The 16,676-nt window shown below is 42.0% G+C and overlaps 1 protein-coding gene across 1 annotated transcript in view; it reads left to right on the forward strand.

Moving 5' to 3' along the window:
- Positions 1 to 16,676, forward strand: part of ntsr1 (neurotensin receptor 1 (high affinity)) — a 66,830-nt gene that overhangs the window by 42,197 nt on the left and 7,957 nt on the right. The window contains exon 3 of the mRNA XM_062391798.1: positions 10,526 to 10,610. Coding sequence (XP_062247782.1) covers positions 10,526 to 10,610 — 85 coding nt within the window. The remainder of the gene's footprint in view (positions 1 to 10,525; positions 10,611 to 16,676) is intronic.

Raw genomic sequence — 16,676 nt, forward strand, 5'->3', positions numbered from 1 at the left:
TACTCTGATAGTTGCTAAGCAAAATGTTCTCTTCATGAAAGGCCTTGACACAGCTGATGCCATGTAGGCCATTGGCGAAATATGATGTTCCTGCTTTATCCAAACAATGTCCACATGGTGTACACATTAGGATCCTCGAACCCAAAACAATGAGACAAATAATGTCAACAAAGTCACCATGTCCGACCTCCAGAACTTTATCAGACAGCTGCTTGAAATATATGTGTGAAGGAGTCTAAGGGAATAATGGTTTAATACCAAAAGTTATAAGCTGATCTAATCTGTTGAAGAACAAGTTCAGGTCATTTACCCACTTCTGGTCCCCCGTAGGCTGTTGGTTAGGCCCCTTAAAACCAGACATGGTCTTCAGGCCCTTCCAGACCCCCCTGATGTTATTCTGCTGCAGCTGGTTCTCCATCTTCATCCTGTAGACTTTCTTCCCGTCCCTTATCTTCCTCCTCAGGTCCCTCTGCGCAGTCTTTAGCTCGTCCCTATTTCCTGATCTAAAGACCCTCTTTTTTTCCTTGAGGAGGGCCTGTATTTCAGGGGTGATCCATGGTTTGCTGTTGGAGAAACACCGTACAGTCCTGGTGGGGACGGTGTTCTCCGTACAGAAGTTTATATAATCCGTAATGCAGGTAGTGAGACTATCGATGTCCTCCCCATGGTCATCATGAATACTTCCCACACAGTCGAGTCAAAGCAGTCCTTCAGAGCCTCCTCGGCTTCCTCGGACCATCTTTTTACTGTGCGAGTCACAGCTGGCTGCCTTTGCATAAGAGGTTTGTACACAGGCAGGAGGTGCATCAGGTTATGGTCAGATCTTCCCAGGGGAGGAAGAGGTGATGAAGAGTATGCCTCCTTGGTGTTGGCATATAAGAGGTCCAATGTCTTATTGTCTCTGGTGTCGCAGGTGACATACTGGGTGAATGTGGGTAGAGTGGAGGACAGAGAGGCATGATTAAAGTCACCAGAGAGAAGGAGGAGTGCATTGGGGTGTTGGGTCAGCAGCCTGCTTGTCGCCGAGTGGATGACGTCACAGGCCGCCTCAGCATTAGCAGAGGGGGGAACATATGCAGCCATCACGATAACATGCGAGAATTCCCGTGGTAGGTAGCTTGGCCTCATGCTAACGGCTAACAGCTCGATGTCCTTGGTGCAGGTCTGCTCCTTAACAGTGATGTGCCCAGGGTTACACCATCTGTCATTAACAAACACTGCCAGACCTCCTCCCTTTCTCTTCCCGCTCTCCGTTGTCCTGTCCGCCCGTATGATGCGGAACCCGTCCAGTGTGGCATGCGTGTCCGGGGTTAGCTCCGTTAGCCATGTCTCTGTAAACAACATGAGGCTACACTCAAGGTAGTCTGTTTGATGGCGAGTCAGCGCTGATAGCTTGTCCATCTTGTTGGAGAGAGACCGTACGTTTCCCATGATGATGGAGGGGAGAACTAGCCTGACGTTGTCAGACTCACAATTCTAGTCAGAATGTTAGTGTCCGTATTGTTTAGGCAATAATTATAGTCATTTGCAGTAACACTTAAATTTGTGTGTGTTTTATGCTTGTGCGTGCGCGCGCTGTGCGTGCATGTGTGCGTGTGTGTGTGTGTGTAGGATGTCGAAGAAACGAAAACTGGACATAAGAGACCTCTTTAGAAGTCAACGTGTAAGTTAATTAAAAGGTTATATATTTTGCAAGCACATTGCAGATGCTCATGTGATTTTATACATATATATTTTGGGGGAATAAAACATAATAATTGTGTGAACATTTTGTCTACCCATGTATGTACCCTAATATATCTGTTCATATGTCATGCATCAACATACTTCTGTCAGGTGACAGACAGTGGAGAGACTGGAGGAGAGACTGGAGGAGATAGAGGAGGAGAGGATAGAGAAGGAGAGACTGGAGGAGAGGATAGAGAAGGAGAGACTGGAGGAGAGGATAGAGAAGGAGAGACTGGAGGAGAGGATAGAGAAGGAGACAGAGGAGGAGATGCTGTAGAAGATGAAGGAGAGGCTAGAGAAGGAGAGGCTGGAGGAGATGGAAGAGAGGCTGGAAAATCACAGGTGAGGTTCAATAATGATTAATATGTCATTAGATTCAGCATTGTGTCAAATATTAGTCTGATTATGACCTGAATAACAATAGGCCTATATTAATAGTGTGTTTGCAGTAGTTAATACAGCGTGGTTAAATGTATACTGTGATTTCTTAGGAAACTGATCCAAATGGAGAGAGTAGCAGGGAGAGTGCCAAGGATAGGGTCAGGGAGACTGTCAGCATTCAAGAAGATATTCTGGACAAACCAAACCAACCTCACCCAAATTACATTCCAGTTCAACAGCTGCCACACAAGCTCCTCCATTTTCAAGAGAGTTGGTTCAAGCAGTATCCATGGCTGCACCATAGCCCCTCCATCAAAGGGGTTCTCTGTTTTAACTGTGTGAAAACATACACTATAAAGAAAAGCACACTATATAAAAAGGTAGACCCTGCCTTTTCGTCAAAGAGATTTAATAATTGGAAGAATGCACTTGCCAGTTTTCAGCGGCATCAAAATACCAAATCCCACCATCATGCCATGACAGTTAGTGCTCAAGAGGGAAGCCCAATAGATTCGCAGCTCTCAAGTGCATGGGCACAGCAACAAGAGGATGCTAGGTACTGCCTACAAAATAGTGTAGGATCAATACAGTACCTTGCCAGGCAGGGCATAGCACTGCAAGGCCATGAGACAAAATATGGCAATCTATTTCAACTTCTGAAATTTAAAGCCAGGGATGATGTACGTCTCAGTACTTGGTTAGCTCGCTGTCATGACTATACCTCTCCTCAAGTGCAAAACGAGGTTTTGCAGATGCTAGGAAACTGTATTGTCAGGAGTATTGCACAATCCATCCAGATGCTACCAGTTTTGCAGTATTCACTCATCATTGATGGCACACAACATGTCACAGGAACAGAACAAGAGGCTATTTGTTTTAGATGTGTGGACCATGACCTGGTACCACGGGAGGTTTTCATTGGTTTGTATGAGGTCCCTGGTACTACTGGAGTGGAGATTGCAAGAATGGCTGAGGATGTCCTCTTGAGGCTCAATATTCCCATTTCTGGGTTAAGAGGCCAGACATATGATGGTGCTGCTAATATGTCAGGCAAACTGAAGCAGAACTGAAGAGACAGCAACCGTTAGCGTTGTATGTGCATTGTGGGGCACACTGTCTTAACCTGATTACACAGTCTGCATGCAGAGCCAGTCCCTTGATCAATGATTCCTTACAGTGGGTGCATGAGCTTGGCACATTAAACAAGCAATCAGGAAAATTCAAGAACATATTTTCCAAAAACCATTAGTTCAGAGGTACCATTAAAATCACTCAGACCACTTTGTCCAACCAGGTGGACAGTGCGGGGCAAAGCTTTCAGAGCGGTGCTGTCTCAGTATGAACGTGTTTTGTCTATGGCATCAAGTGGGTCAAACACAGGCATGAGAGCAAATGGTCTGCGTGAGAGGTTTGAGAAAGGGAAAACGGTACTTGGTCTTTGTCTGGCATTAGAAGTGAGAGGAGTGTCTGAACACATCCAACTGTTGCAGGTATGAGAAGTGCCATACAGTGTTTGAAATCTACTGTACATGCCAAAAGAAATAAGAAGAGCTTTCATGAGGTTTTTGAGAAAGCAGTGGCTATGGTTGACTCCCTTGGGATTGAGCCCATTCAGATTCCTCACCAAAGAAAGCCACCAAAACGATTCACGAGTGAAGCAAGCCAGCACATCCCCAAGTCAGCAGAGGAGCATTATAGAACAGAGTTCTATAAAATGCTTGATAGTGTGCACATTCAGTTTGAGGAGAGGTTCAACCAACCAGATCTAAATGTCTTGCAAAAGCTGGAGGAAACTCTCCTTACTGGAGAAGTGAATGACATTGTAGATCAGTACCCAGAGCTGAACAGGGACATACTATAGGTCCAACTAGCCATTTTTAGGTCCAAATACACTGTCAAATCTAGTGTTGAAGTGGCAGAAATAATGAGAGGATTGACAGCTGAAGTGAGAGGTCTGTTTGATCAGGTTGAGTCCGTTATCATGTTCCTTTAGTTGCATCAGCTGAGGCTGAAAGAAGTTTCAGTGCTCTCAGGAGGCTTAAAACATGGCTGAGAACCACCATGACTCAAGTCAGATTGAACAATCTTGCAGTGTGCCATGTCCATCAGGAGACACTGGACAACATTGACCTTAAAGAAATCTATCAGCAGTTAATTTCTGTTACAGAAATACGTAGGCATGTGTTTGGTTCTTTCAAATAGGAAGAGCACAATGGACACTAATCTGTGTATATGTTAGTATTAGTGATTCCTGGCTGATGACCCTGCAGCTGGCTCATGGGCACTGGAGGAAGAAATGCCCAGCAGGAAATTATACTGACCTGTACATTTAGTGATACACCTGTTGTTGTATTATTTTAAAAATATTTATTTACAATGTTGTTGATGTTGTTTACAGTTGCACCAGAGTAAAGTTGAAAACTCTTCTAAGTTGACTCATTTTCTTTCATTAGTTGCTTTAACCTATAACATTACAGAATGCATATTCTCTTTTGATATTCAGATATGCATTATAAACATGTTAATTAAGCCGATTTATTGATTTTTTTTTTCAATTATCATTGCGAATACAAAAAAAAAACTATCAACTTTAGGAAGCACTTTCATATCCCACGGACCCCACCAATGTCCAAATCAAACCTACTCCCTTGACGGCGGGTTCACACCGGACGCTTCAGCGCAGCGCAGCGCCAAGCCTTAAATTACAGCTGGCTCCCATCCACTCCCATGTTAAAACTTTGTGCCGGTCACACCGGAGGCTGAAGCCAAGGCTGCCTTGCGCCGTGCAGCGATCGTTTCGGCGTTGAGTATTTTTTTGCGCTTGACCCAAGTGTATCACACCAGGAAACACACTGAAAAACAATTTTAAATGATATTGATGACATATTTTAAATGATATAAATGATCAAATATGCATCCCATACTTTGAAGTCCCCTTCTGTTGTCCTGGAGTTTTAATTTGGCCAATGACATTATTAAATGTCCCTCTCTGCCCATCCACTACAGCCACACAAGCAGCGATACAGATAAAAAGAGAGAGAGAGGGGGCTAGGTATTCTCCACATAGGCTTGAGTGGAGAATACGTAATTTACCCCCGATACCCGACATTTAACGGAGCAAACAGCGAAGTTCTTCAACATGGATGACATTAAATTAATAATTGAAGTGGAGAAGTACAGTGAGTTGTATGATCCTCGGAACATGTTGTATAAAGACAACACCAAGGAGGACAAATGTTGGGACGCTGTTGCTTAATGTTGGAGCAACAAGTAAGTATATGCTTTTAATCTACTGGATCAACGGGTGATATTATTAGCGCTGCCCGGCGGTTCAGTGTCCGGTGTGAACAGCCAAGCGCCGGCGCGATAGGGATTAGCGCGGTGCTTTGGCGTCGCCTCCACGTTCTCTGTTCCTCTTTCAAAATGAATGCGCTGTCGATGTCTTCTAAAACAGACTCAATGGCAGCATCTACACATCTCAGCTCTCCAGCGGCAGGCATGTTTGTTGAAAACGAATTCAACCCAAGGGCACTTTGATGACGTGGTTGATTACGTTACCGTTGATCATCTGTCCATCATCGTATAAAGCCCGCCCTGACAATCTGATTGGCCGGTCGGGCATAATTTCTCTTCAACGGAGCGACTCCAGACCGAACTTCCCGACCTAAAATGTTGTGGGCGGGGCTAAGTTCGTCTGGCATCCAGGCTAGGGGAGAACGGGTTTAAAACATCTCCTCCTGGCGCGACGTTTTGCTCCCGCTCGGCATCCACGTCTCTTCCTCCTTAGCTCGCGGGAGACCTCGGGTCCTCCCCAGGTAGCAGCGCCGTGTGCCAGTACGCTAACAGCTGTTCCCTGGAGAGCAAAACTGGTGTGTAAAACTCTTTTCTTGTCAAACATATTCGTCTTATAAGACTAAGACTGAGAGACAAAAATGCAAAGTTAAGAGTTGAAATTGTGGTGAAACCAGGTTCCAATCATTATTAGACATTAAAGGTAAAAATGTACTTTATAAATCCATCAACAGAGGATGGCTCACCCTGTTTTTTATAAATTTGTGTGCGTATACTTTCATTTATAAGTATGCAAGTGTGATGACCAACTTATTTATTGGGACTGACAGTGACAAATAGCTAAAGGCAGAATGCTGAAAACGGAGGTGGCATGTTGCAATATATTCCAGACAAATGAGTGCCCTGTCTGATGCTGCTTTATTGATGGATTGCAGGGGAACATCCATAAGACACACACACACCTTAACACCTTTAGAACTCATTGTCTCTTCCTCTCCTGCTGTGTTTGTAACTTGAATATGTCGGTTTAAGTATTCCTTTACTGTATGTGTATCTTTTGGGTTGACAGTTCAAGGCAACATGGAGAACCAAGGCCCTTTTAATGTTTGTCAGTATTTCTGTTACGGTTTGAGGGAGGAGATGGACCCAGGATGCAGAGATTTTAACAAAATTTAATATAATAAAAGGCTTTAAACAAGACAAAAACAAAACACAAACACAAGCAGGTAAGTTCTGGCGAAAAAGCGCACGGAGAACAAGGAAGCAGGAGAAGCTGGTCGAGACAGCTGAAACAAACAAACCGCATCTGCCACGTGTGGAAACCACTAGCACAACAACGAGTACGAACCGACAGGGGACAAAGGGAAACACAGAGGCTTAAATACAGAGGCTAAGAAGGGGCAATTACACACAGGTGAAACACATGAGGATTGGGCACGACAATCAACAACAGGAAGTAAAGACCAAAACACACAAGGAAAGCAGGACTACAAAATAAAACAGGAAACAGAAAATACAAAGAGACTGAAAATAACAAACTAAAATGACAGGACGTCACAGTAACCCCCCCCTCAAGGACCGGATTCCAGACGGTCCATAACCGAGACGGGTGGGAGGAGGGGGGAACCGGAGGAGGGAATTCGGGAGGTGCCCAGGGTCTCAGGCCAACGGCTCCGTGGCTGAGCACAGAAGCTCGGGAGGACAGCGCCGTGGCCGATCAACGGCCGAGTTCGTAGGCTCGGGAGGGCGGCACCGTGGCCGCTCAGGGACAGAGTTCTGAAGCTCGGGAGGGCGGCGCCGTGGCCGCTCAATGACCGAGTTCTGAGGCTCGGCAGGGCGGTCAGGAAATAAAACAGGAAACAGAAAATTCAAAGAGACTGAAATTAACAAACTAAAATGACAGGACGTCACAATTTCAGTAAACATACGTATGACCTTCATGGAACAGAAAACAATGTAGAGGGCTGAAAGTATTTTTCGCCAGATGTAGAATGTCACCTGAAGAATACCTGAGCTGTACATGACCACCACTTAGAGAATCAAAACAGTATTAAATAAAGTAACATTTACCTCCTTGTAAATTTATGTCTTACTATGACTCTTTTCATGTGTCAGTCACTCTTCTCCTTTTGTGTCTGTTCTTTATCCCGTGGCAGCTCTTTCAGCTGCCTTCGAAGCCCTTACAGCTGGAAGTGCTCTCTGAGCCACTTCCTCGGCCACAATATGTTAAAAAATCCTAAATTAATTAGCAAAAGAACTTTTCCGTCCGTAGCTCTGTTGCTGGTGTCGTAAATTCAGCTACTGGAATTTTCTAACATGGTCAAATACCATGACGGCATGCTACCATTTTTGAGTTACTTGATTCTGACGTTCTCAGGCTTTGAAAGTGTTATTCCATGTGTTAGGGTCATTTGTCCCCCTCCTTGGAAAGATCTTTGACCTATCGTATAGTATCTGACCTGCTAAGGGAGGAGCAAAGATTTAGCGGTTGACTTCAACTTGAAGTTACTAAAAACATGTCCAAATTTAGGCATAGACCCTATGTGCTACGTCATTTTATCTATAGTTCTGTTGTAAACGCCTCCTCTTTAAAAGGTCTTGCCTGGCGGAGGCGAGCCAGATTTTCACTATCTTGCCTTTGTGATTTCTCCGGGCATACCATGGTGTCCGTCTGACCTGTATACTCTTGTGTAATAGATATTATACTTGTAAGTACAGGGTCCGCTGAGAATTAATTCAACACCGACCTCGACAAGACTCTTCTGCCTGAAAGATACGACACTGGGCAAACAACACTTTCAAAAGAAAGTTGCAGTAGTATGGATTAGGGCCTGGCGATATGACTTAAAATCAATATCACAAGTATTTCACGCTTTTACCTTGATAACTTTTAAATGATTATTTTATGCACCCCATTCCACACTAATTTGGCGCTTTACTCAGCGATGGTCAACTGTTCTTTATAATAACCTGCTATACCTGTTTTATGCAGCCCTTGATAGCTCACGGCCCAAGGCAATTACCGATGTTTGCCTGTTGGGTAAATCCAACTCTGCAGCAGGGTACAAAGTACCAATTTATTTTGCACTGGAAACCCGTTTGTGAATGCAAGCATTGGGGAAAGTATTGACCAAATTATCTTTTAATTGATTTTATTTAATTGTACAGATTTGTTTTGAAAGGAAGAACATTTACATAGATGGGATGTCTGTCGAAACATGAGTTGAAGTAATTTGTGTCAAATCTTTAAGGAGTGTTATCTAATTTATCTGACTGACACACACAGCCTCCTGTCCCACACAGTCCCTCTGCTGTCCCTATCTGTTCATGAGCAACCAGTCCATGCTGCATTGGGCTAAATCTTATATTTGGAATATGAATCACTCAAATGTCAGTTGCAGACTCAATTCAATCAGGTGTATAACTAAGACCTTCCATACTCACTTGTCACGTCTTCTATTAAATGTGTCTTTAAAATGTGAGGTCTCTGTCTAACTACACTTTAATCTGTCTTGATTTCACATAACATAGAGTATTGTATGATCACAGGCAGGACTTGGAGGAAATTACTCCTCTTATCAAAACCAACTCCCTAAATTTTCTCCTCTTTTTACCCCCCTAGACCAGAGAGGAGGTGCTATAGTTGCCATGCTTTTTTATGGACTGCAATGACTGCTCCAACATCACCTTTGGAAATTTGACCGGTTTACGTAACTGTAGTTTTAGTGCTGAATTTTCTGAACGCCTGTCTCATCACTGCACCTTGATAGTAATATTATTTTACTTGCAGACTTTAACATTCACGTTTGCTTCCCGTCACAATGTCTGCTAATTTTATGACTCATATTGAGTAATTTGATTTCACACAATTTGTGAATGACAGTCACTATGAGGGTCCTTCCCTTGATTCAGTGCTCGCAATGGGTCTGGAACAAATTGATGATGAGGTTGTGTTTTTTACTACTATCTTTATTCAAGAGTGTTGTATCTGAGCTTGAAAGCAGGATTTTAAAAGAAAAGAAGAAATCCAAGAGCAGTAGAGCTGATGATTCACATTCAAACAGTAGCAGGTTCAGCACAAGGAAAGAGCTGAAGCTGTGAGAGCTGGGTTTTGTGGGAAGGCATTACAAATCTAAACGTGAAATCATTCACATGTCACACTCTCATTCTCACTCATCCATTTCATCAGACAGAATTTTAAACTCAGACTGGGTAAAACCCACTGAATTTTGGACTTGGGCAGTGTATGGAGAGGAGGTGGTAGAGTGCACTCGGTCTAGCTCGACTCGGCAAAAAATGGACAAGAAAGCTTTTCAGATGTTTGCAAGTGTCTTTTAATTTGTCGTTCAAACCAGCTGTATTGTCATCTTGACGTCCTCTAATTAAATGCGCAATCTCCTTTTTGCTTGGTTGCTGTAAAAAAGTCAATTAAAAAAACATAGCTTTTTAATGATGTGTTGTGACCTGACACAGTCGGACTTTTTAATATTGTAATTTTTGATGTTCTGACTCTGACTCCCTTGTTCGACTTCCAAATGAACTGTCACTGTTTGAAATTTTGGCTTATCTCTTGAATAATAACTCTTTTGAATGGCGTTGCATTTTGACAAGGACAGGTTAAACTAATTTAATTAATAATGGCTCAGTTTCAAAAATCACTCCATGAGTGATGTCAGAAAGCAAACTTGCTCAATAAGGACACTTCGAGGGACCTCAATACTGAGAGTATTAAAAAGTATCAGTTCCCCCTATCATTCTAGGGGTTCCAAAAGTGTCTGCTCCAAACTAAGTTATATTGATATGTGTTTTAGGTTTTTAACACCCAATCATCTACATGTTCTCAAATCAAATTATCAAATCTGAACACACAGACATGGTAGATAGTTCCATTCTAATTATGCATCAAAATAAAAAAACAACACAACTTGCTTGTTTAGGCTTATGTACACTGTCACTATCTTTCTTTTACAACATGTTATTATTGTTGTTGCATCTTTATCTTCTGAACATTGTGCACAATTTTCAAATACGGCTATTGACTAATCCCACCAGTTTTATGCTTTCAGTGTATATTTGCTCCTTACTCTGTCTTTATCCTTTTGGTGTCTCTGTCCCTTGTGTGCAGGAGCGGTGGTCATTGCGTTCGTGGTCTGCTGGCTGCCCTATCATGCTCGCCGCCTCATGTTTTGCTACGTCTCTGACTGGTCTGAGTGAGTAATGATTCCCGGTCTCTCTTGTGGTAGAACCCCTAGGAGTTTGTTGCTTACTTGATCTCTGCAGAAACACACATCCAAGCTGCATGCACACGTTGACATTCACATACAGTGCCTTGCATAAGTATTCACCCCCCTTGGACTTTTTCCCATTATGTACTGTTACTAACTGGAATTCAAATAGACTTACATAAACTTTTTCCCGTTTGATCAACAAAACATGCATAGTACTTTGGAGGTGCAAAAATACATTTTATTGTGACACAAACAATAATGAGAACAAAAAAGTTGACATCTGTTGGGTGCATAAGTATTCAACCCCCTGTGTCAATACTTGGTAGAACCCCCTTTCGCTGCAATTACAGCTGCAAGTCTTTTGGGGTATGTCTCTACCAGCTTTGCACATCTAGAGATGGAAAGGTTTGTCCATTCTTCTTGGCAAAAAAGATGAAGCTCAGTCAGATTGGATGGAGACCGTCTGTGAACCGCAATCTTCAAGTCTTGCCATAGAATCTCTATTGGATTGAGGTCTGGGCTTTGACTGGGCCATTTTAAGACATTAACATTCTTTAATCCAAACCATTCCTTTGTAGCTCTGGCTGTATGTTTAGGGTCATTGTCCTGCTGGAAGATGAACCTCCGCCCCAGTCTCAAGTCTTTTGAAGACTGCATCAGATTTTCTTCAAGGATTTCCCTGTATTTGGCTCCATCCATCTTTCTCTGACCAGTTTCCCTGTACCTGCTGAAGAGAAGCATCCCCACAGCATGATGCTACCACCACCATGTTTCACTGTTGGGATGGTGTGCTCAGGGTGATGGGCAGTGTTGGGTTTTCGCCACACATAGCGTTTTGCATTGAGGCCAAAAAGTTCAATTTTGGTCTCATCTGACCAGAGCACCTTCTTCCACATGTTTGCTGTGTCTCCCACATGGCTTCTGGCAAACTCCAAACGGGATTTTTTATGGATCCCTTTCAACAATGGCTTTCTTCTTGCCACTCTTCCATAAAGGCCAGATTTGTGGAGTAGACGACTAATAGTTGTCCTGGACAGATTCTCCCACCTCAGCTGTGGATCTCTGCAACTCCTCCAGAGTAACCATGGGCCTTCTGGTTGCTTCTCTGATTAATTTTCTCCTTGTCCAACTCTTCAGTTTGGGTGGACGGCCTCCTCTTGGTAGGTTTGCGGTTGTGCCATATTCTTTCCATTTTCTTATGATGGATTTTATGGTGCTCAGAGAGATGTTCAAAGCTCTGGATATTTTTTTATAACCTAACCCTGCTTCATATTTCTCCATAACTTTATCCCTGACCTGTTTGGCGAGCTCCTTGGTCTTCATGATGCTGTTTGTTCAGTAATGATCTCCAACAAACTCTGAGTCTGTCACAGAACAGGTGTATTTATATTGAGATTAAATTGCAGACAGGGTAGACCCTATTTACTAATTATGTGACTTGCAAGTGTGACTTGTGAATGCAATTGGTCGCACCAGATCTTTGTTAGGGGTTTCACAGTAAAGATGGTGAATACATATGCACTCAACACTTTTCAGATTTTTATTTGTAAATAATTGTGAAATCCATGTAATAATTCCCCCCACTTCCAAATGATGCACTATTTTGTGTTGGTCCATTACATAAACTCACGATGAAATAAATGTTATTCTGTGGTTATACCATGACAAAATGTAGAAAAGTCCAAAGGGGGTGAATACTTATGCAAGGCACTGTAACACACATATTCACATTTTGCCCTTCAGTTCACCTCACATTAAATCCTGCTCTCATTTGCCGACAAAATAAAAGTAACCGCAAAAAAAAAAGCAGTGAAGATGTTTGGTTTATTTTTTAAATATAAGAATATGTTTAAATGTACATTGTTAAAGTTAATACTGTGTGTACACATTGTATCCAATTCAAAACACAGCACTTGATATGTGTGTGTCATCATCACAATGTAAATTCTACAAGTCCAGCCATGTTTTGTAGGAGGAGCCATCCAATGTAGAAGCAAAATACTTCTCAGCAGTGTAAGCAGAGAAAAAATGGGGAAAAGAGTTGCAGTATCATTGTAGTTAATTTGAAGTGAGGAGAGTTCATATCTGTAGACTTTTACTTGTTTGATTACAGTGTGTACACAATTATCAGGCAAGTGAGTATTTTGACCATATCATAATTTCAATGCATATTTTCCAACTCCAAGCTGTATAAACATTAATGCCTATTGGATTTAAGCATATCAGGTGATGTGTATTTGTGAAATGAGGGAGGGTGTGGCCTAAGGAGATCAACACCCTATATCAAGGTGTGCATAATTATTAGGCAGTTTCTTTTCCTCAGGCAAAATGGGCCAAAAAAGAGATTTAACTGACTCTGAAAACTCAACCATTTAAAAAAGTCTTTCAGAAGGATGCAGCAGAAATTGCTAAGATATTGGGGTGTGATCACAGAACCATCAAATGTTTTGTTGCAAATAGTCAACAGGATCGCAAGAAATGTGTTGAGAATTTTTTAAGGGTTTGTGATAAGATTCGGACCCCAAAGCAGACACGAATGAGTAGTTGAGGATAAATGAACAGAGTTTATTGGCAGGAGAGGTAGATGGAGGCTGGAGCGGCAGGGTGCTGGCTGGCGGTAAGGCACATGAAGGTTCTGAGTAGATGAAGGGAACATAAGGGGTAGTAGATATACGTAAAGACATGAGAGTCGAGAGTACTACAGCTAAACAGCTACCGCAGTAGATGGAATAATCTGGCGCCGGAGTGTTGAACGGACCATGTCTTGATAGAGGGGATGATGAGGATTGAGTGCAGGTGTGCCTCGTCCCCTGCAGCTTGGAACCAGCCATGCCTCCTGCCGCTAACACAACCTGCACAGGAAGACAAAGAAGGGGAGGAGGAGAGCAACAACAACAAAACAACTAACAGACTCCTTACAAAAAAGACACAAATTAAATGCCAAAGATTTGAGAAGAATCAAATGTCAAGCTACCAGGAACCCATTATCCAGAACTGCAACCTACCTGAAATGCCCAGAAGTACAAGGTGTTTAGTGCTCAGAGACATGGCCAAGGTAAGGAAGGCTGAAACTTGACTACCACTGAACAAGACATAAGTTGAAACGTCAAGACTGGGCCAAGAAATATCTGAAGAGAATATTTTATGGACTGGTGAGATGAGAGTGACTGTTGATTGACCAGATGGATGGGCCCGTGGCTGGATCAGCAACGAGCCCAGAGCTCCAATTCGACTCAGACTCAGAGATGGTCTTATTGATGATGAGCTAGTTGGACCTTTTCGGGTTGAAGATGGACTCAAAATCCATTAAGGAACCTACTGCAAGTTTTTAGAAGACACTTTCTTCAAGCAGTGGTACAGGAAAAAGTCTGCGTCTTTCAACTGCGTGGCTAGCCAGTAAAGGCCTTATAGATGACAGAATAAGGCAATGGCACCTGACCTAAACCCTATTGAGAACTTGTGGGCCAGTCGTAAACAGGAGATTTACGGTGAAGCGAAACAGTACATCTCTCTGAACAGTGTCTTGGAGGCTGTGGTTGCTGCTGTACAAAAAGTTGATCATCAACAGATCAAGAATCCGACAGAATCCATAAATGAAAGGCTTATTACTGTTATTGAAAAGAAGGGTGGCTATATTGCTCACTGATTTATTTTTTTTGAAATGTCAGAAATGTTTATTTGTTTATTATTCTCACAAGCTTTTCGTTTTTCATTTAGTTGCATAATATTACTGCACACTAATAGTTGCCAAATAACCTCACTTTTACTTTCTTAAATATTCAGGTTTAAGGTTTATTAACATTTTGGATTGACTGAGAGCACTGTAGTTGTTCATAATAAAATGAATCCTCAAAAATAGAACTTGCCTAATAATTGTGCACACAGTGTAGAAAGCCCACTTGAGAGAAATGTGTGTTTAATGATGAAAGCCCTCCGTTATTTTTTGCTTTAGACATGCATGAATGAACTGAAGTTTAATCAGAAAGAACTTATGTTTCAGATAAAATCATATCATGTTTCCTATTTTAAGGGTGTCAGTTCATCATTGCTGCCTGAGGAGGCACACTGAGCTTTGAACATATGCCTACTGCTTATCTGCCTGCTGCTGTAGATGAAAGCTTCTATTCATCATTAGTTAATATTCACGTCTGTATATTTTCGCACTGTATAATTTTTTTTATTTCATTGTTGCAAGTAAGGAGGGATAATCTTTGTTTTTCATTGACATACACAGTTAGACACTTCGATCGATATACCTTGGAGGCGACTCAATTATAATAGTCGATATGTTACAATTAGTTCCAATACATATTCAGGATTTTTTTTTTTAAATCACATCTATAGCAACACCCATTCAACCCCTACAAAACATGGGAGAAGCCATTTGTCTTTAAAATCAGCGGATTGTGCCGATCCTGTATTGTTGATGTTTTTCCTGCATCCCGTCTGCATCGGCGAGAATAGGCACTGTTATTATTCTCTCACTATGTTGCCACAGGCATCCAAAGCCCTGCAGGATACAGCATAAGCATGGCTGTTATTAGGACCCCATGAGTTAACTCCCTTGCAATAGGAAAGGACGACCCTCTTCTCTTTTGCTACATTTCATAAATGCTCTGCGCGATAAGATCAGCAATAGAATAAGGTCGCTCTGTAACATTTGGATTTTTGACTTCTGCCTGCTTGTTCAGATGACCTTAGCTATCAGTTTTGCTCTACACTTATGGGGACATATTGATTGATTCCATGCCTGTCTGTATGTGGAATGTATATTTCACAAACTGTTCAAATTATAGGGTTTCATTCTATAAAAAACATTGATTATAAATTGTCATCAAAGATAAACCAGGTAGGATGATCACAAAGTTTCCTAACTCACTCTGCATCATAGACTGACTGATGACACAACGACCAGTGCACAAACTATAAAAAGTGACAGTATATCGTAGAACTGTTTGAGGAAGACTCTGAAATAACATGGAATAGTTCAGCTCCTTAGCATTACCAGGCCAGCTAACAGCCCATTCCAAATACGCAGGTTGAGAGTGGACACCACACAAGTGTATTTAAATGTGCTGGGCACAATTTCAAGACATCATATGTCATCGTACTGCTTTTATCTGAGGTAATAAATGAATCTTGGCTGTAAAATCACAGTCACTGGAGGTTGTTGAAAACAGCTGCTCGGGGATGGACAAACCTCATCAGGACAGTTTATGACTGTAGTTTGAATGTTGATTGGAAGGACAAATGGTAAATGTGCGATAATTGACAGCGAAGGAGGGATACTTGTTTATTCTACAGCATGTGCAGCCTCTGTAAGTAATCAGCACACACGTAATGCCATCTGCACCTGCTACAATAATCACAATAGTATATTTTCATACATACTAAGCAACTGCTAATGCAATTTTAATTCAAGGTGAACAACTGATTTCTTTATCACTTCCAACCTGACTTCCACTCATCCTGCTTTTTGTCACTCAGTGGGTGTAAAGACTGGCCTCGAAAAAAGCATAACAATAAAAAAGAGTCTAAGTATGTGAGAAAATAACATAAACAGGATTCAATTTCTAACACTTAATGGATTTTGACAATTTCATGCCAAAAGGCACCACAGTGTAGATGGATGTGCGTGGGGATAAGGAGGAATCCGTGTGTACTGAAGAGGCTGGTAGCAGGAAATAACAAGCTCAAGTATTTTTGCTTTACTTTCCAAGTAATAGCAGTCCTCTCCGGTTAATCCTTGACAACCAGATGAGGAGCAAGAGGAAACTGACTCAGAATCAGTGCATGTGATAAGTCTTGACTTGATGCGCACAGTCTGACAGATTTTTCTGCCCAAGTCAGAATTCGACCTGAGCAAAGACTCATGGCTCATGTGTCATCGTCCGTTACATAAACAGAGCCCACAGAATTACCTGAGTATATATAATATAAAGGTCATGTTCAATACTATCCCTGTTGTCCCTTTCAATCCTGTCATCATTCATCTTTAATGAGTCTCTGTATGCAGACACACACACATCATTGACTTTCTGCACACCT

The sequence above is a fragment of the Platichthys flesus genome, chromosome 7, assembly GCF_949316205.1.
Source record: "Platichthys flesus chromosome 7, fPlaFle2.1, whole genome shotgun sequence".
NCBI classification, from domain to species: Eukaryota; Metazoa; Chordata; class Actinopteri; order Pleuronectiformes; family Pleuronectidae; genus Platichthys; species Platichthys flesus.